Source organism: Coregonus clupeaformis, chromosome 27, assembly GCF_020615455.1.
Source record: "Coregonus clupeaformis isolate EN_2021a chromosome 27, ASM2061545v1, whole genome shotgun sequence".
NCBI classification, from domain to species: domain Eukaryota; kingdom Metazoa; phylum Chordata; class Actinopteri; order Salmoniformes; family Salmonidae; genus Coregonus; species Coregonus clupeaformis.
The window spans coordinates 19,776,151-19,796,007 of NC_059218.1; the positions used below are offsets into that span (position 1 = coordinate 19,776,151).

At 41.9% G+C, this 19,857-nt stretch overlaps 1 protein-coding gene across 1 annotated transcript in view; it reads left to right on the forward strand.

Annotated features, from left to right (window-relative positions):
* Positions 1-16,740, forward strand: part of LOC123481197 (voltage-dependent N-type calcium channel subunit alpha-1B-like) — a 52,638-nt gene extending 35,898 nt beyond the window's left edge. Inside the window, exons 20-24 of the mRNA XM_045208065.1 lie at positions 707-817; positions 5,751-5,789; positions 7,795-8,056; positions 15,667-15,890; positions 16,030-16,740. Of these exons, the coding sequence (XP_045064000.1) occupies positions 707-817; positions 5,751-5,789; positions 7,795-8,056; positions 15,667-15,890; positions 16,030-16,563 (1,170 nt within the window). The 3' untranslated portion in view covers positions 16,564-16,740. The remainder of the gene's footprint in view (positions 1-706; positions 818-5,750; positions 5,790-7,794; positions 8,057-15,666; positions 15,891-16,029) is intronic.
* Positions 16,741-19,857: the final 3,117 nt, after the last annotated feature.

A 19,857-nucleotide genomic window follows, 5' to 3' on the forward strand; every position in this document is an offset into this window, starting at 1 on the left:
ACTCTGGGTCTTCCTTTCCTGTGGCGGTCTTCATGAGAGCCAGTTTCATCATAGCGCTTGATGGTTTTTGCGACTGCACTTGAAGAAACTTTCAAAGTTCTTGAAATGTTCCGAATTGACTGACCTTCATGTCTTAAAGTAATGATGGACTGTCGTTTCTCTTTGCTTATTTGAGCTGTTCTTACCATAATATGGACTTGGTCTTTTATCAAATAGGGCTATCTTCTGTATACCAACTCTACCTTGTCACAACACAACTGATTGGCTCAAAAACATTAAGAAGGAAATACATTTCACAAATTAACTTTTATCAAGGCACACCTGTTAATTGAAATGAATTCCAGGTGACTACCTCATGAAGCTAATTGAGAGAATGCCAAGAGTGTGCAAAGCTGTCATCAAGGGAAAGGGTGGCTACTTTGAAGAATCTCAAATATATAATATATTTTGATTTGTTTAACACTTTTTTGGTTACTACATGATTCCATATGTGTTATTTCATAGTTTTGATGTCTTCACTATTATTCTACAATGTAGAAAATAGTACAAATAAAGAAAAACCCTTGAATGAGTAGGTGTGTCCAAACTTTTGTCTGGTACTGTATATTATACCAACGATGTGAATTACACAAGCAACCACCGTACCATCATTCACTCTGGTATCCACAACTCAACTCAACTATATGCATACCGTGTGTTGTTTCAGGAATCAGTGGAGATGAGGCAGGTGGATAACGATGCTGATATAGAGGGCTACTTTGGGCTGGAGGGCCATGGCAGAGCAGCCTCCATGCCTAGACTGGACTCCCAGTACTATGTAAGTCCTCCATCACTCACTTCCTTACTGTACCCCTGTACTCTCTCACATACAGTTGAAGTCGGAAGTTTACATACACCATAGCCAAATACATTTAAACTCAGTTTTTCACAATTCCTGACATTTTTGTTGTTGTTGGGTAGATCAGCTTAATATTGCAGATAGATTGTAACAATTCCTGACATTTAATCCTAGTAAAAATTCCCTGTCTTAGGTCAGTTATTTACATTTTAGTCATTTAGCAGATGCTCTTATCCAGAGCAACTTACAGTTGGTGAGTGCATACATTTTTCATACTGGCCCCCCGTGGGAATCGAACCCACAATCCTGGCGTTGCAAGCGACATGCGCAACCAACTGAACTACAGGAGGCCTGTGATCACCACTTTATTTTAAGAATGTGAAATGTCAGAATAATAGTAGAGAGAATGATTTATTTCAGCTTTTATTTCTTTCATCACATTCCCAGTGGGTCAGAAGTTTACATACACTCAATTAGTATTTGGTAGCATTGCCTTTAAATTGTTTAACTTGGGTGAAACGTTTCGGGTAGCCTTCCACAAGCTTCCCACAATAAGTTGGGTGAATATTGGCCCATTCCTCCTGACAGAGCTGGTGTAACTGAGTCAGGTTTGTAGGCCTCCTTGCTCGCACACACTTTTTCAGTCCTGCCCACAAATGTTCTATAGGGTTGAGGTCAGGGCTTTGTGATGGCCACTCCAATACCTTGACTTTGTTGTGCTTAAGCCATTTTGCCACAACTTTGGAAGTATGCTTGGGGTCATTGTCCATTTGGAAGACCCATTTGCGACCAAGCTTTAACTTCCTGACTGATGTCTTGAGATGTTGCTTCAATACATCCACATCATTTTCCTTCCTCATGATGCCATCTATTTTGTGAAGTGCACCATTCCCTCCTGCAGCAAAGCCCCCCCACAGCGTGATGCTGCCACCCCGTGCTTCACGGTTGGGATGGTGTTCTTCGGCTTGCAAGCGACCCCCTTTTTCCTCCAAACAGAACGATGGTCATTATTGCCTAACAGTTATATTTTTGTTTCATCAGACCAGAGAACATTTCTCCAAAAAGTACAATCTTTGTCCCCATGTGCAGTTGCAAACCGTAGTCTGACTTTTTTTATGGTGGTTTTGGAGCAGAGGCTTCTTCCTTGCTGAGCAGCCATTCAGGTTATATCGATATAGGACTCGTTTCACTGTGGATATAGATACTTTTGTACGTGTTTCCTCCAGCATCTTCACAAGGTCCTTTGCTGTTGTTCTGGGATTGATTTGCACTTTCGCTCCAAAGTACGTTCATCTCTAGGAGACAGAGCGGGTCTCCTTCCTGAGTGGTATGACGGCTGCGTGGTCCCATGGTGTTTATACTTGCGTACTATTGTTTGTACAGATGAACGTGGTACCTTCAGGCATTTGGAAATTGCTTCCAGGGATGAACCAGACTTGTGGAGGTCTACAATTTTTTTTCTGAGGTCTTGGCTGATTTCTTTTGATTTTCCCATGATGTCAAGCAAAGAGGCACTGAGTTTGAAGGTAGGCCTTGAAATACATCCACAGGTACACCTCCAATTAACTCAAATGATGTCAATTAGCCTATCAGAAGCTTCTAAAGCCATGACATCATTTTCTGGAATTTTCCAAGCTGTTTAAAGGCACAGTCAAGTTAGGGTATGTAAACTTTTGACCCACTGGAATTGTGATACAGTGAATTAAAAGTGAAATTATCTGTCTGTAAACAATTGTTGGAAAAATTACTTGTGTCATGCACAAAGTAGATGTCCTAACCGACTTGCCAAAACTATAGTTTGTTAACAAGAAATGTGTGGAGTGGTTGAAAAATGAGTTTTAATGACTCCAACCTAAGTGTATGTAAACTTCCGACTTCAACTGTAGGACCCCACCAGAACCCCGCCAGGGCTGCCGATGTGGTGCCTGCTCAAATCAAACAGCATTAACTCTACAATTAGCACAATGTCAGCATTAGGACAATGCTAGTTGTAATGCTAGTAAACATTATATGGGTTTTGATATCTATAGAACGACACAGTTTTTACTAGCAAACTTGACAGTATTCAATAATACTTTCTCATATAGTTGGTAATAGTTCATGATGATATTATTATGAGACACAGTCAGAGAGAAAGGGATTGGGGAAAGTAGTCGAAGTGAAAGAGAACATACAGTAGGATAGAGAAACAGAGTAGGAGAAAGACAGAATATAAAGGTACAGTGGGGAAAAAAAGTAATTAGTCAGCCACCAATTGTGCAAGTTCTCCCACTTAAAAAGATGAGAGAGGCCTGTCATTTTCATCATAGGTACACGTCAACTATGACAGACAAATTGAGGAAAAAAAATCCAGAAAATCACATTGTAGGATTTTTTATGAATTTATTTGCAAATTATGGTGGAAAATAAGTATTTGGTCACATACAAACAAGCAAGATTTCTGGCTCTCACAGACCTGTAACTTCTTATTTAAGAGGCTCCTCTGTCCTCCACTCGTTACCTGTATTAATGGCACCTGTTTGAACTTGTTATCAGTATAAAAGACACCTGTCCACAACCTCAAACAGTCACACTCCAAACTCCACTGTGGCCAAGACCAAAGAGCTGTCAAAGGACACCAGAAACAAAATTGTAGACCTGCACCAGGCTGGGAAGACTGAATCTGCAATAGGTAAGCAGCTTGGTTTGAAGAAATCAACTGTGGGAGCAATTATTAGGAAATGAAGACAAACAAGACCACTGATAATCTCCCTCGATCTGGGGCTCCACGCAAGATCTCACCCCGTGGGGTCAAAATGATCACAAGAACGGTGAGCAAAAATCCCAGAACCACACAGGGGGACCTAGTGAATGACCTGCAGAGAGCTGGGACCAAAGTAACAAAGCCTACCATCAGTAACACACTACGCCGCCAGGGACTCAAATCCTGCAGTGCCAGACGTGTCCCCCTGCTTAAGCCAGTACATGTCCAGGCCCGTCTGAAGTTTGCTAGAGTGCATTTGGATGATCCAGAAGAGGATTGGGAGAATGTCATATGGTCAGATGAAACCAAAATAGAACTTTTTGGTAAAAACTCAACTCGTCGTGTTTGGAGGACAAAGAATGCTGAGTTGCATCCAAAGAACACCATACCTACTGTGAAGCATGGGGGTGGAAACATCATGCTTTGGGGCTGTTTTTCTGCAAAGGGACCAGGACGACTGATCCGTGTAAAGGAAAGAATGACTGGGGCCATGTATCGTGAGATTTTGAGTGAAAACCTCCTTCCATCAGCAAGGGCATTGAAGATGAAACGTGGCTGGGTCTTTCAGCATGACAATGATCCCAAACACACCGCCCGAGCACCGAAGGAGTGGCTTCGTAAGAAGCATTTCAAGGTCCTGGAGTGGCCTAGCCAGTCTCCAGATCTCAACCCCATAGAAAATCTTTGGAGGGAGTTGAAAGTCCGTGTTGCCCAGCGACAGCCCCAAATCATCACTGCTCTAGAGGAGATCTGCATGGAGGAATGGGCCAAAATACCAGCAACAGTGTGTGAAAACCTTGTGAAGACTTACAGAAAACGTTTGACCTGTGTCATTGCCAACAAAGGGTATATAACAAAGTATTGAGAAACTTTTGTTATTGACCAAATACTTATTTTCCACCATAATTTGCAAATAAATTCATAAAAAATCCTACAATGTGATTTTCTGGATTTTTTTTTCTCATTTTATCTGTCATAGTTGACGTGTACCTATGATGAAAATTACAGGCCTCTCTCATCTTTTTAAGTGGGAGAACTTGCACAATTGGTGGCTGACTAATTACTTTTTTCCCCACTGTAGGTAGCTAGAAATGAATTAGTGAAAGCAGCCACAGGCTAACTAAAGCAGAGACACTGTCTGTCAGTGCACATGAAGTCATCCTGCTGACCTTATGTGCATCTCAAATGTCAACCTATTCCATATACAGTGTACCACTTTTGACAAGGGCCCATAGGACTTTTAGTATGTAGATATTATGTGACATCTCATTACAATATTTCCTCCTCAAATCTGAATGTACAGCCATATCCCCAGCAGTACAGTGACCTTTTACATTACAGTCATTTAGCAGACACTCTTATTCAGAGCTATTTACAGTAGTGAGTGCATACATTTTCGTATTGGTCCCCGGTGGGAGTTGAACCCACAACCTGACGTTTCAAGCACCATGCTCTACCAACTGAGCCACACGGGAGAATATTGTTGACCTGTCTTAACGCAGAGTATTTTGAATACTACACAATATAAAATATTAATGTTTTAAACAACTGATGATAATCTGATGGCCACATTGTGTAATATACTTTACTGATGTACATTTATACTTAATAATGTAATATGCAAATCTCTCTCTCCTCAAAAGGTTCAGGTGGAAAAGGGTGTAGGAAATTGCTTAAACCTTATTATGAATATGCCCCATCTTCACCATGCTTTCCTGTTTATAAATGTTGAAAACCATTTCCACTTATTTTTTGTTATTCTTTTGACCCATTTGTCTGTTTTCATGTTTCACACTAGACTTTTTGTCGACCTTCATTGTCTCCATTATGGTTATAGTCAATGTCTTAAAGTTTTTTGTCTGACATTTACTTTGTGCCTGTCTTTCATTTTTTTCATATTTTCCTCCCTGCTCTTGTGGTGAATGGAGTCCAGATTTCTTTCCTCTTGAAGGCCTTTTCCGGACCCTCTTTTCCAGCTGTGTGATTGGTTTACGTGTCTAACCATATGAATCCTGTCTGTCTTGCTTTGCTGTCTGTCTGTCTTCCCGTCTCCCCATCCACTCCCATCCTCTCTTCCCTTTCTCCTCCCTCCTCTCCTCCTCCTCTCCTCCTCTTGATGCCCATGGCTAATGTTGTACCCACCTCCTTCCTGTGTGTGCTGTCTGATAGCGGAACCACCCTCGCCACCTACCTGGGACCTACCTGGCAGTATGTACACCTGTTCCGCCACACTCTCTCTCTCTCTCTCTCTCTCTCTCTCTCTCTCTCTCTCTCTCTCTCTCTGTTATATCTCTTTCCTTTTCTCTCTCTCATCCCTCTCTTTCCATCTCTGTGTTGGCCTCTATGTGCTCCCTCCATTCCAGTGAAGAGTTCACACACTCTCACCATCAGTTTGACACTCTTTAGACATTAGCTAAAGCCCATATTGGTGTGAGTGGTCAAGATCCATGTAATTATTGTTGAGTGTTTTAGTACTTTACCTCACATAAATCCATGGTACCCTAAACACTATTTTTTGCTTTCTTGCCATGAAGTGACGTGATATGACCATTGTGAGAATGTATGTTTGTGTGTTGTTTCAGTGGGTGGTATGTTAATGTTGCAATGTAGGCAGGGACAGCACTGCTATTTTCCTACTTTGACATAACTGTACTGTTCTCTCTTTCTTTCCATATGTTGTTGTTGTGGTTGTTGTGGTTTTTCTTGTACAAACAACTGACTGTAGCTACTGGCCAGGACTGTGTGAAAGGAAATCTTGGAACAAGGTCAATGGAGCGTATACCTCAAGAATCAATTTGGTTATGATCTACAATATCACTCAGTTGACTTACCGATTCAACAATGAATTAAGAACTAAACTTGAAAAGGACGGTTATATGGGAATACATGCATTCCGTTTCCAGGAGACTACTCTTGGCATTATGGGTCAACTGTGGTAGGGTGTCACACAGGCTGTTACCACCAGAGGGAGTAATAATGTAGCTAGAGTTCCAGCCTGTCATCTCACTTCCTTTATTTACCTCCAGTCCAGGCAGAGCCATTCGGTCAGATAAGAATCCGGTTGGGTGGAGGCATTTCCTATTAAGCAACTACAGTATCACCCTGATGTTCAGTATTGAAGGGGTTTATTAATAAGTGTAAGTATGAACTACTAATGGACCACATTCTTTAATAGATGCTGTCAATACATTCATTTCCGTCTGTCTTAAACTTCTCAATGTTCTCTTTTGCCATGGTAATTTCACTGTGTCATCAGGCTTCTTCCAAACACATACAACTCAGAGGCTGTCAAGGTGTGAAGTACTTAATGGGAAATGTCAACACCCTGCTTATTCTTAGTTCACTAGCAGTGTCTTCTGCAGGCTTATGACAAGTTTTAACAACTTGGGACAAACATTATGTACACCCAACCCCAAATCAGACCCTACCTCTTACCCCCTATGCACCTGTGTGTATAAAAAAAATGGATAGATTTAGACAGAATGGTAAATATGGTATGGTGCCAGTATGTTGCCTCTTAGCATGCCAGAGGCTAGCTCTGATCCAGGTCATTGCATGCATCATGCTGACACTGAGCCTTCCTACAACGTCAGCAAGCCGCACATAATGCCCTGGACCAGAGCTGGCCAGAGGCAAGGTAGAGCCATTACCATATCATTACCATATTGATTATACCCTAGGGCAGGGTTCTTCAATTCCGGTCCTGGAGGGCCGAAACACTTCTGTTTTTTATTTCTACCTGGTAGTTAATTGCACTCACCTGGTGTCCCAGGTCTGAATTAGCCCCTGATTAGAAGGAGAGGATGAAAGACAGAGGTGTTTCGGCCCTCCAGGACCGGAATTGAAGAACCCTTCCCTAGGGAAAGGGGCAAATGGGTTGATTTGGGATTGGGCGGTGGTATGCCAATCATTAGTGATGCGTTCAAGATTAACTGTAGTGAGTATTGAAATCGCTCAGTGTTTCAGTCAGAAATGTCTCCTCAACATCTGTGTCTGAAGAGGTTGAGCGTCGGTCTCAAGCCCAGAGATTCGTACCTCCTCGTCTGTACTGTGTCTACTGTCTAGTGAACAGTTTGATGCTTGATGCTCCAGTCCAGTGGTGATTTGGTTGTGCTGTATTCTATAACACTCTAATGCTACACTACTATGGTAGCTAGCCCTCCATCTTGTATTCCTCCACTCACCATTCTTTGCCTTTGCTCGCTCCTCTCAGCCTATCGCTGACATCAGTCCTATCAGGCGGTCGGCGTCCACGTTGGCTTCCCAGCGCCCCCATGAGGTGAGTCTGAGGGACTACACCCTGGAGAGGCCTAGCCAGGCCCAGGCCCAGTCATCCTCAGCCCCAGGCCAGGCTCAGGATAGGCCCTACCACCATCACCACCACCACCGCTGTCACAGACGCAGGGACAAGGACAGGGACAAGAAGCAGAAGTCACTCGACAGGGCATCCAGCGTGCAGCCTTCTAGTACAGCAGGTGAGAGGGGGTACACACGATACATGCATGTGCAGACACACACATTAGCAACGTGCATGCCCCACCCACCTCAGGATTCCCCTCTCTCCAGCCATTACTTCCCTGTTTTTGTGGGGTGAAAATTCACTTGTCACGTAATTGTTGCTGAATCGATTTATTTCCAACTCTTGCTTGTACAAAGCATATTTTTTTCTTATACATGGTCGCCACTGAATGTTGACTATGCAAGAGGATTTGACAAAAACAATCATGAATATGAGTGAAATCTATGGTGAAATATATGAGAGATTGGTGGATTGTGAGCGTGCGGTACCTTAGAAAGATGCTGGTTGCATAAAGATTAATTTATACTCAAGTGTACATGCAAATTATACACAATAAAATGTTATTATTATATCAATATAATAACAAAACACCTAAATAAGCCATATATGGCTTAAATATGTTAGCATGGGTCCTTTCATAGAAGATCAAAATGTACATTTGACATAAAGTTGAAATGTGAATTCCCACCAAAACTGGTGTATTACATTGACTTTATGTCTGTCATTAAACAATTGTCTATGAGCTATAATTCAGTCAATATTTAATGGATTTTTATTCATTCAAAAAGGGTTGAGTATCTCACTCCATTATGCAGCTGTTACATGTATCAGAATTGTATTTTTGTCCTTTTATAAATACATTTTGAAGACCGTTGCTTTACTAGAGTCACGCATAGCTTACACACGCTCACACACACACACACACACACACACACACACACAGTTTCACACATACAGTACCAGTCAAAAGTTTGGACACACTTACTCATTCAAGGATTTTCTTTATTTTTACTATGTTTTACATTGTAGAATAATAGTGAAGACATCAAAACTATGAAATAACACATATGGAATCATGTAGTAACCCAAAAAGTGTTAAACAAATCAAAATATATTTTATATTTGAGATTCTTCAAATAGCTACCCTTTGCCTTGATGACAGCTTTGCACACTCTTGGCATTTTTTCAACCAGATTCATGAGGTAGTCACCTGGAATGCATTTCAATTGGCTTCTTAAAAGTTAATTTGTGGAATTTCTTTCCTTCTTAACGTGTTTGAGCCAATCAGTTGTGTTGTGACAAGGTAGGGGGGGGTATACAGAAGATAACCCTATTTGGTAAAAGACCAAGTCCATATTATGGCAAAAACAGCTCAAATAAGCAAAGAGAAACGACAGTCCATCATAACTTTAAGACATGAAGGTCAGTCAATACGGAACATTTCAAGAACTTTTAAAGTTTCTTCAAGTGCAGTCGCAAAAACCATCAAGCGCTATGATGAAACTGGCTCTCATGAGGACCACCACAGGAATGGAAGACCCAGAGTTACCTCTGCTGCAGAGGATAAGTTCATTAGAGTTACCAGCCTCAGAAATTGCAGCCCAAATAAATGCTTCACAGAGTTCAAGTCACAGACACATCTCAACATCAACTGTTCAGAGGGGACTGTGTGAATCAGGCCTTCATGGTCGAATTGCTGCAAAAAAAACACATTATTAAAGGACCCCAATTAGAAGGAGAGACCTGCTTGGGCCAAGAAATACGAGCAATGGATATTAGACAGGTGGAAATGTGTGCTTTGGTCTGGAGTCCAAATTGGAGATTTTTGGTTCCAACCGCTGTGTCTTTGTGAGATGCAGTGTGGGTGAACAGATGATCTTCGCATGTGTAGTTCCCATCGTAAAGCATGGAGGAGGAGGTGTTATGGTGTGGGGGTGCTTTGCTGGTGACACTTTCGGTGATTTACACCAGCATGGCTACCACAGCATTCTGCAGGGATACGCTATCCCATCTGGTTTGGGCTTAGTGGGACTATCATTTGTTTTTCAACAGGACAATGACCCAACACACCTCCAGGCTGTGTAAGAGCTATTTTACCAAGAAGGAGAGTGATGGAGTGCTGCATCAGATGACCTGTCCTCCACAATCCCCCGACCTCAACCCAATTGAGGTGGTTTGGGATGAGTCGGACGGCAGAGTGAAGGAAAAGCAGCCAACAAGTGCTAAGCATATGTGGGAACTCCTTCAAGACTGTTGTAAAAGCATTCCAGGTGAAGCTAGTTGAGAGAATGCCAAGAGTGTGCAAAGCTGTCATCAAGGCAAAGGGTGGCTATTTGAAGAATCTCAAATATAAAATATATTTTGATTTGTTTAACACTTTTATGGTGACTACATGATTCCATATGTGTTATTGTATAGTTTTGATGTCTTCACTATTATTCTACAATGTAGAAAATAGTAAAAACAAAGAAAAACCCTTGAATGAGTAGGTGTGTCCAAACTTTTGACTGGTACTGTATGTGTTCACATGTTCACATGCATACTTACGCTCATGCAGCAACATACACAGACTGAAAGATATCTCACTATGGAACCCATACAACATATGTTGTTGAACTATGAATTCATGCAGAAATAGAGTAAGGAAACCTTTCATTCTCAGAGGCAGAGAGACCTAGAGCCTTGGCTCTTGTTCCAAATCGCTTGGATGCTTTTGCATAGTGGCAGAAATTCTGTATCGGATTAAGGGCCTGTGATCGGGTTATGAAGGAAAGAGGTTTCTGTTGCATTTAACAAAAAGTTTGAGCCAGGGATTTTGCGTGTCATGCTTTCCATCTGACTAAGAAAGAGATTTATGAGCTCCCCGAGGAAAATCTGCTTTGTGGGGATTAGATTTTTTTTATTTGTATTCGCCGTTCCCCTTTGTACTATAACCTCAAAAGCAGTAGTTATAAAATTGGCTAAGCTGCTCCAATAGTATCTCCCCTTATGGGCGACGGGGCAGCCACTACGATGGGAAATTAGCCAGTCTCATGTACAGGCTACGACTGAGTGAGGCTTAAGCTCCCTTTTACTTCTAGTCGAGATTATCTCAGGCAGCCTGAGCCCCATGGAACAGCGGCTTCAGCAGCCAAGAGTTGTGTGGGTTTAGTTCGTTTTCTCACATAGGTTAAAGGTCATCAGTACACACATACACACACACCCATACTGACCTATTGTACCTCATACACACCCACACAGATACTCTACCATTCCACATGGCTCGGAATCCATAATGACACCCCTAAATCCCTGTTTGCTCTGTATGAGCTAGAAGCGCAAGCATTTCGCTACACCTGCAATAACATCTGCTAAACACACATGAGGGTGGGAACAGACAGCCCATCTCAGTATGGAGCGCAGTTCACAATGCATGTAGACCTATCATCTCATCATTTCTTGTGATAGGTAGGCCTACATTTGCTGCAACATAGCCTATGCTACAGTAATATAAAGCCAAATGCGCGTCTAATTTACCCATCTCCATCTGGCTTCACCTTATTTTTTTATTTTAAAGATATATATATTTTTTTAGTGCAGCTGCAGAGTTTTAAAACAGCCTCTCACTCGAATATCGTTGTTTTAAATCAGTGCACGCGTGAGCACTCTCTGAGTCTTTCTCTCCCTCAACTCCATTCAAATTGCATCCAAAATAGATAATCCTGTTCTTGATTGATATTCAATGCACAGACCATCTTCCTTTTTCCACATTTTGTTACGCTACAGCCTTATTCTAAAATGGATTAAAAAAATGTTTATCATCAATCTACACACAATACCCTATAATGACAAAGTGAAAACAGGTTTTAAGAAATCTTAGCAAATATATTACAAATAAAAAACTGAAAAATCTTATTTACATAAGTATTCAGACCCTTTGCTAAGAGACTCGAAATTTAGCTCAGGTGCTTCCTGTTTCCATTGATCATCATTGAGATGTTTCTACAAATTTATTGGAGTCCACCTGTGGTAAATTCAATTGATTGAAGATTATTTGGAAAGGCACACACCTGTCTATTCTACAGTTGACAGTGCATGTCAGAGCAAAAACCAAGCAATGAGGTCGAAGGAATTGTCCGTAGAGCTCCGAGACAGGATTGTGTCGAGGCACAGATCTGGGGAAGGGTACCAAAAAATCTCTGGAGAGACCTGAAAATAGCTCTGCAGCGACACTCCCCAACCAACCTGACAGAGCTTGAGAGGATCTGCAGAGAATAATGGGAGAAACTCCCCAAATACAGGTGTGGCAAGCTTGTAGCGTCATAGCCAAGAAGACTCAAGGCTGTAATCACTGCCAAAGGCGCTTCCACAAAATACTGAGTAAATGGTCTGAATACTTACTTTATGTAAATGTTATTTTTTTTTAAACTGTTTTTGCTTTGTCATTATGGGGTATTGTGTATAGATTTAATCAGTTTTAGAATAAGGCTGTAACGTAACAAAATGTGGAAAAAGTCAAGCGGTCTGAATACTTTCCGAATGCACTGTATAGCCCTATATATAGATGTCCTAGACTACCTCTTTCAGGTATTAAATTCAATGCAGTATTAGCTTTATTTTTAGCTAATTAATGATGGGTTATGCATAAATATATTTTTTGCATTTCTTATACCAGTAGACTATTCGAAGTAGGATGCAAGCTATTATTTGCTGAATGTTAAATACAGCAGCCGATAGAATTCATGGGTAGTTTGAAAGAAGAGTGAATGCTCGATGGCGGTAGGCTATAGCAGTTATTTATTCAGACCCATAACCATTCAATCTTCGTGAAGACAAGTGAAAGCCTTCTGCATCTAATTCTAGTCCTATATTATTCAAGGAGGTCATTAGAGTGATGAAATATAAGGACAATGAAACATATTCATTTAACTATTGAAAGCAAGGAAGGAATGAACCAACAATAAAGAAAGAGGAGGTAGGCTAATAACATTAGGGGAAATATAATGTTAGGTGTATATATACTGTATATGCATCAGCCTACTAATTATACAAATAGGCCCTATTATATTTCAAAATTAAAATCAAATTCGCTAGCCTATAATTGTAACTTTGTAGGCCGCATGTGCTGTCCCAGAGTCTCATGTTCTCTCCCTGCTTTATCATGGTTTGAAAGATGTGCGTAATTCCAGTCTATAAAATACACTATAATACAATACAGTACAGTAATACAGTTGACGCTCAAAAAGATTAGCCTACTGGTGCTAGTTTCATTTATTTACCCAAGAGAGCATATGGCTAGCTACATCTATCGGATTTTATGTTTTTCTGTCGTGCATAATGTGCAGTAGCCGATATCATACACTACCATTCAAAAGTTTGGGGTCACTTAGAAATGTCCTTGTTTTCCATGAAAACGTACATGAAATGAGTTTGAATAGGAAATATAGTAAAATGCATAGGAAGTGTAGTCATTGACAAGGTTAGAAATAATTATTTTTAATTGAAATAACTGTGTCCTTCAAACTTTGCTTTCGTCAAAGAATCCTCCATTTGCAGTAATTACAGCCTTGCAGGCCTTTGGCATTCTAGTTGTCAATTTGTTGAGGTAATCTGAAGAGATTTCACCCCATGCTTCCTGAAGCACCTCCCACAAATTGGATTGGCTTGATGGGCACTTCTTACGGTCAAGCTGCTCCCACAACAGCTCAATAGGGTTGAGATCCGGTGACTGTGCTGGCCACTCCATTATAGACAGAATACCAGCTGACTGCTTCTTCCCTAAATAGTTATTGCATAGTTTGGAGCTGTGCTTTGGGCCATTGTCCTGTTGTAGGAGGAAACTGGCTCCAATCAAGTGCTGTCCACTGGCTATGGCATGGCGTTGCAAAATGGAGTGATAGCCTTCCTTCTTCAAGATCCCTTTTACCCTGTACAAATCTCCCACTTTACCACCACCAAAGCACCCCCAGACCATCACATTGCCTCCACCATGCTTGACAGATGGCATCAAGCACTCCTCCAGCATCTTTTCATTTGGTCTGCGTCTCACAAATGTTCTTCTTTGTGATCCAAACACCTCAAACTTCGATTCGTCTGTCCATAACACTTTTTTCCAATCTTCCTCTATCCAGTGTCTGTGTTATTTTGCTGCCTAGATTGTCAGCATCCCGGAGTCGCCTCTTCACTATTGATATTGAGACTGGTGTTTTGCGGGTACTATTTAATGAAGCTGCCAGTTGAGGACCTGTGAGGCGTCTGTTTCTCAAACTAGACACTAATGTATTTGTTCTCTTGCTCAGTTGTGCACCAGGTCCTCCCACTCCTCTTTCTATTCTGGTTAGAGCCAGTTTGCGCTGTTCTGTGAAGGGAGTAGTACACAGCGTTGTACGAGATCTTCAGTTTCTTGGCAATTTCCTGCATGGAATAGCCTTCATTTCTCAGAACAAGAATAGACTGACGAGTTTCAGAAGAAAGTTATTTATTTCTGACCATTTTGAGCCTGTAATCGAACCCACAATTGCTGATGCTCCAGAGACTCAACTAGTCTCAAGAAAGCTAGTTTTATTGCTTATTTAATCAGCACAACAGTTTTCAGCTGTGCTAGCATAATTGCAAAATAGTTTTCTAATGATCAATTAGCCTTTTAAAATGATAAACTTGGATTAGCAAACACAATGTGCCATTGGAACACAGGACTGATGATTGCTGATAATGGGCCTCTGTACGCCTATGTAGATATTCCATTCAAAATCAGCCGTTTCCAGCTACAATAGCCATTTACAACATTAACAATGTCTACACTGTATTTCTGATCAATTTGATGTTATTTTAATGGACAAAAAATTTGCTTTTCTTTCGAAAACAAGGACATTTCTAAGTGACCCCAAACTTTTGAACGGTAGTGTATATGTATTAGATAATGACACAATCATTTGGGCTTGTGCTCATTAAATGCCTTTATTGTAGGGCTCATAAAATGTATTTAATGTATGGCTCATCAGGCTCAGGTAGCATCAGGCTTGTATTTTCGATCAAAGCTCTAATCAAATCCAAACATAGGCCTATTTCTGTGCTTTATAATACTTTTGAATGACACTTCGTGTTTTGGCGGAAAATACTGGGTTACCCGGAAGAAAAGTGATTTATTCTCGGGATTGAACATTTGTAAAATACCAGGAAAATATTAAACCCTAGTGTCCACTGGTGGCCACACAGAGTTCATATGCAATAGAGATCAGGCCGTGGTCGTGGTCTGGTGGAGCGTATTTGTGCCTGGGGTGCAGGGTGTTTTTTGTGTTGGCGTTGGAGGGCAGCAGCAGCTGGGCTTTATTGATGCAGATAAAAGGCCCCAGTGGACAGGCCCAGTCAGGGGGATTTATGGACACCTCTTGGCAGGGCAACAGAAAACCCAGAGAGGAGACGGAGAGAGGGTGAGGGAGAGAGGAAAGAAGAGAGGGAAGGAGGGAGAGCAATAGACAGACGGAGGATGAGAAAGAGAGAGAGTTACATTTCTCTGGGCCAGACACACCAGGACAGGGCTCTGACACATTAAGAGTGAAAAACAGCCACTTAAAGCTGTTTTGTTCTGACATTGTGGTTTTCATCAGAGCATAGATTTTTTGAAGGAAATTGAAAGTTCAGCAGAAATCACTTCCTGATGTTTTGGCTTCATGCTTTATATTTGGTCTGAGGGATGCACACCCACATGCACATACATATACTCCACAAGACTGTAGGTTACGTCAGTCCCTAATCCTGTGTGTGTGTGTGTATCTGTGTGTCTGTGTATGTGTATGTCGGCCTCAGGTTTGCCTGCTGACCCTGTCGTGGAGGGCTTGTCCAGGGAGCGGGCAAGGGAGCGTGACCGTGGCAGGCCTCAGGAGAGGAGGCATCACTCTGCTGCTGGGGAGAAGCAGCGCTACTACTCCTGTGAGCGCTACGGAGGCAGGGAACACTACCACACCAAGTCAGCCGGCCCGAGCCGCTCCACCTCCCCTGGAGAGACCCACGACCTAGGCCTCTTCAAGCAGGTGAGTGGCCCTGGAGCTTTGGGTTTTAGGGGGAGATGTTAGTGCTGCTTTAGGTTGAGATGATTCAGGTTAGTGTGGCCAGTATCCCGTCCATCCCTTCCTCTCTACTACTCTCTGATTTGTTTACTGTCTCTTGCAGTGTATCGGCATGGCTAAAGGCAGCCAAGTGGTCTTAACCTCAGCGTCCAGCACGCCCTGCCGTGGGCGCAGACAGCTCCCCCAGACCCCCCTCACACCCCGCCCCGCCGTGGCCTACAAGACCGCCAACTCCTCACCCATGCAGTTTGGTGCCACAGGGCAAAAGTCCCGTCTCAGCCGTGGCCTCTCGGAGCATAGCGCCCTGCTGGAGTCACCCTCCATGCCCGTCACCCACATCAGCTCAGACCCCAACCTGAGCCCCCAGCCGCGGGGTGCCCCTCCACGCAGCCTCCCTGAGGAGCCTGATGACTTCCAGGACGCTGTGAGCACCCATGGAGGGGGAGGTGGCCGCTCCCCCAGGACCTCTGCCTCAGCCTCCCATGGGGCTACTGAGCCTTCCTCTGCATCTGCCCCACAGGGCCGGGCTGGGGTCCCAAACGGGTACCACTTCACTCTGGGGGTCAACGCCGGTTCGAGTTCTAACACCAGAGGAACTGGGAGCTTCCGGGAGAAAGAAGAGGATGACTGGTGCTAGCGTAGCTTATCTAACATCCCCCTTCACATGTCTGAAAGCGTTTTAGCTTGAACGTTGATGAACTCGCTCATCTTTTGTACAGATTACAGTACAGTGTTGATAATATATAATATATGCCATTTAGCAGATGCTTTTAGCCAAAGCAATTTACAGTCATGTGTGCATACATTGTATGTATGGGTGGTCCCAGGACTCAAACCCATGGCGTTGCAAGCACCATGCTCTACCAACTGAGCTACAGAGGGCCACATGTCAGTTGATGTCAGTTCCTGTGTGCTCATTGGTGGCCAAGGGAGAGGGATATATTCCAAGATGTGGAATATATAGCACTAAAGGACAAAGGACACCTGATCTTACATTTTCTCAATTCCATTCTTGCACTGAAATTAAAGCTTTGATGGTGTGCAGAGCACATGTGAAATCCCTGTGAATATTTTGCATTGGTCAGTGAAATCATCGTTTTAGTAGACGAAAAAAAAGCCAAAATGTCTTCCTACTGTCTTTGGAGGAAAACAACTAAGACTGCAAACTGTGTTTCTCTGCAGTATTGACCAGATAGAAGCCTTTCTGTCCCCCTCTGTCCAGATCTAAAAATGGGACTACATGATATTGCTGGCTAAAGGACAAAACACACCGTGCCTACGAACGGTTAAAAGCAGCGGTTGGCCGTCCTATCGCCACAGAATAACGGCCGCCTTTTTCTATTCATTTCCAAATGATTCTACACGATGAATCGCCCCCTGCTAGTTGACACCCAGCCGGTGATTTACTGTGCATGGCCGACGTTCGTTATGGTGTGTCTTGTCCTGTAGTGTGGCCCTGGAAGTAAAATGAGTAGAACCAGGAGGTACAAGTGATGATAATAATGCACTACCACCCTATCCCTTCCCTCTCTGCAGAAAATCCTTTGGTATCTCTTTAACTCTTTCTACACAAGAGCTTTGTTTTTTTTTACTGATAGACTGCTGTAGGTACACTCTTAGAAAAAAGGGTTCCAAAAGGGTTCTTCGGCTGTCCCCATAGGAGAACCCGTTTAGGTTCCATGTTGAACTCTCTGTGAAAAGGGTTCTACATGGAACCCAAAAGGCTTCTACCTGAAACCAAAAGGGTTCTACCTGGAACCAAAAGGGTTCTCCTATAGGAACAGCTGAATAACCCTTTTAGGTTCTAGACAGCACATTGTTTTCTAAGAGTGTATTACCAGAGTCATATATAGAGAGTTGGGCCAATGCGGTTTATGTCTGAACGATCCGAGACCGCCACTTTCTCCTCCATAGCCACTGCTAAGTGATAATTGGCGCTTCCGCATTGTGCAGACTTGGATACACATTATCCCGAATGCTAATCAATAAAAACATCTGTTAAATTCGCTGCTCTGTTTTGCTTGTTTACAGCAGGTCATTTCATAGGGAACTGTCGGAGGCACTCTCCTATTGTTACAGCACCAACATTTCAAGAATAAAGGCACTAACATGGCAGCCGTTCTAAAACCTGGTCGAACTCTCTCTATATATATGGCTCTGGGTTACAGTAAGATGCATTAGGGATAGTATATGGTTAAGTAGGTATAGTATTGCTGCTGTTTTCCCGTGTCACCTATGACATGTTGAACTATTTCTGAACAAAATAACTTAAAAAACACAGAACGACCGAAGATTCTAATTTATTTTTTATGGAACTATAACATTAAATTGAATATCTTTTCATGATGTTCATTTTTTGTAAGTTGTACCTAGTGTAAATTATATGAGTGTAGTTGGGTAGGTCAACTCTTTCTAACGTATTGCTCTAGTGGCTGAATACCAAGTGCCTATCATTAAAGATATGTTATTGTCGTTATAATGCAGTCCAACTTTTGTGATGTATCAACACTGGAGAGGAGAGGATGGAACGTATGATATAGGGTTTATAGTATATGAGGTGTATATAGTCACTGTTATGCATATGAGTAGAAATGTAGATAGTTGTAAAGCAAAGAGAGGTTTACTGAATTCAAGGAATACAGTAACAAAGCTTTTTGTTTGAACCTCCAATGAGGAAAATAATGCAACAAATATTTGTTTTTCTAATGATTGTGTACAATATAGTTATAAGTAGGTCAGAACTACAGATCTAAAGCAAGCAATGTAATGCATGCCAGGGTTTTGAACTTGTCAAAGTTGTCTACTTTTGCTTAAGGGTGTGTACAGAGCTTTTGCCTTTCTCTTCCAAAAATATACAGTACTGCCAGAGGGAAATGGAAGGCAAAGTGGTTCCAAGGGAAAAAGTGCCATTTGTGATTCCCTCCAACTAGGAAAGTTTCACTTTACGTGTTCTTATTGATAGAAACAATATATTCAAGTATCATGTTTATAAACACTTGCCTCATATCTCTCATATATGACAGAGAAGTAGAGTAAATGTACAGTATGCTTATGAATTCTGCCACTTTTGCCCATATCTCATGGGTTTGTTTTCTTCCAAATATATTTATCCTGAAGGCAGGGTTGTGTGAAGGCCTTCACTAACTGATATATAGCCTACAACTTTGTGTGTTCACAGGTATTGAAGGGTTACGTTGACTGTTGACTCTTTCAAGTAGGGCTATGCAACAAGATGACACTTTGGGACTAACTCTCACCTGCCCTGTAGCTTTACCCTCTGGGTTCTCCAGATTCAGGCTTTAGCATGATTGTGACCAAATTGTACTTAGGATTTATTTTCAAAGAGTTGTAAAATGTAAATGTACTTTATAATGTACATTGAAAATGCATTGACGAAGGCACAATTATTATACATTGAATTATATCAAACAGGGCATTGTGAGTTCAGCAAGTCGATTGCATGTAACCTGATAGAACCACCCAGATATAAAAATGTGTTTGATTTTATTGTACTGAATCAGAAATCACATATTTATTTTGTTTTCTAATGTCAGATATATTGTGCAATCTATTTGATGGATCGTCAAAAGGTGAAGTATTAGACTTTGAATCGAAGTCTTTAAAAATTAACATGGCTATTTATAGGGGAAGGTACAGTAGCAATGTAGATTGCAAGAATCTTCCTTGGCCTCTAAAAGTCACTATATGGTGCCATAGTGGAGGAGAAAGCAGTTTGCCGCCCATAGATCTGTGAACAAACCCTTTATTTATTCAACCTCAAACACCCCACCCCAAACACCCATTATATAGTGTCAATTTTAAAACCGCACCAGTTTGTCTCGGCATACCTCATCCAGTTTTCCTGTGGCTATATTCCCTGGACATGTCATGTTTGCATGTTATGAAAAGTATGTGCATGTGCAACAAAAAA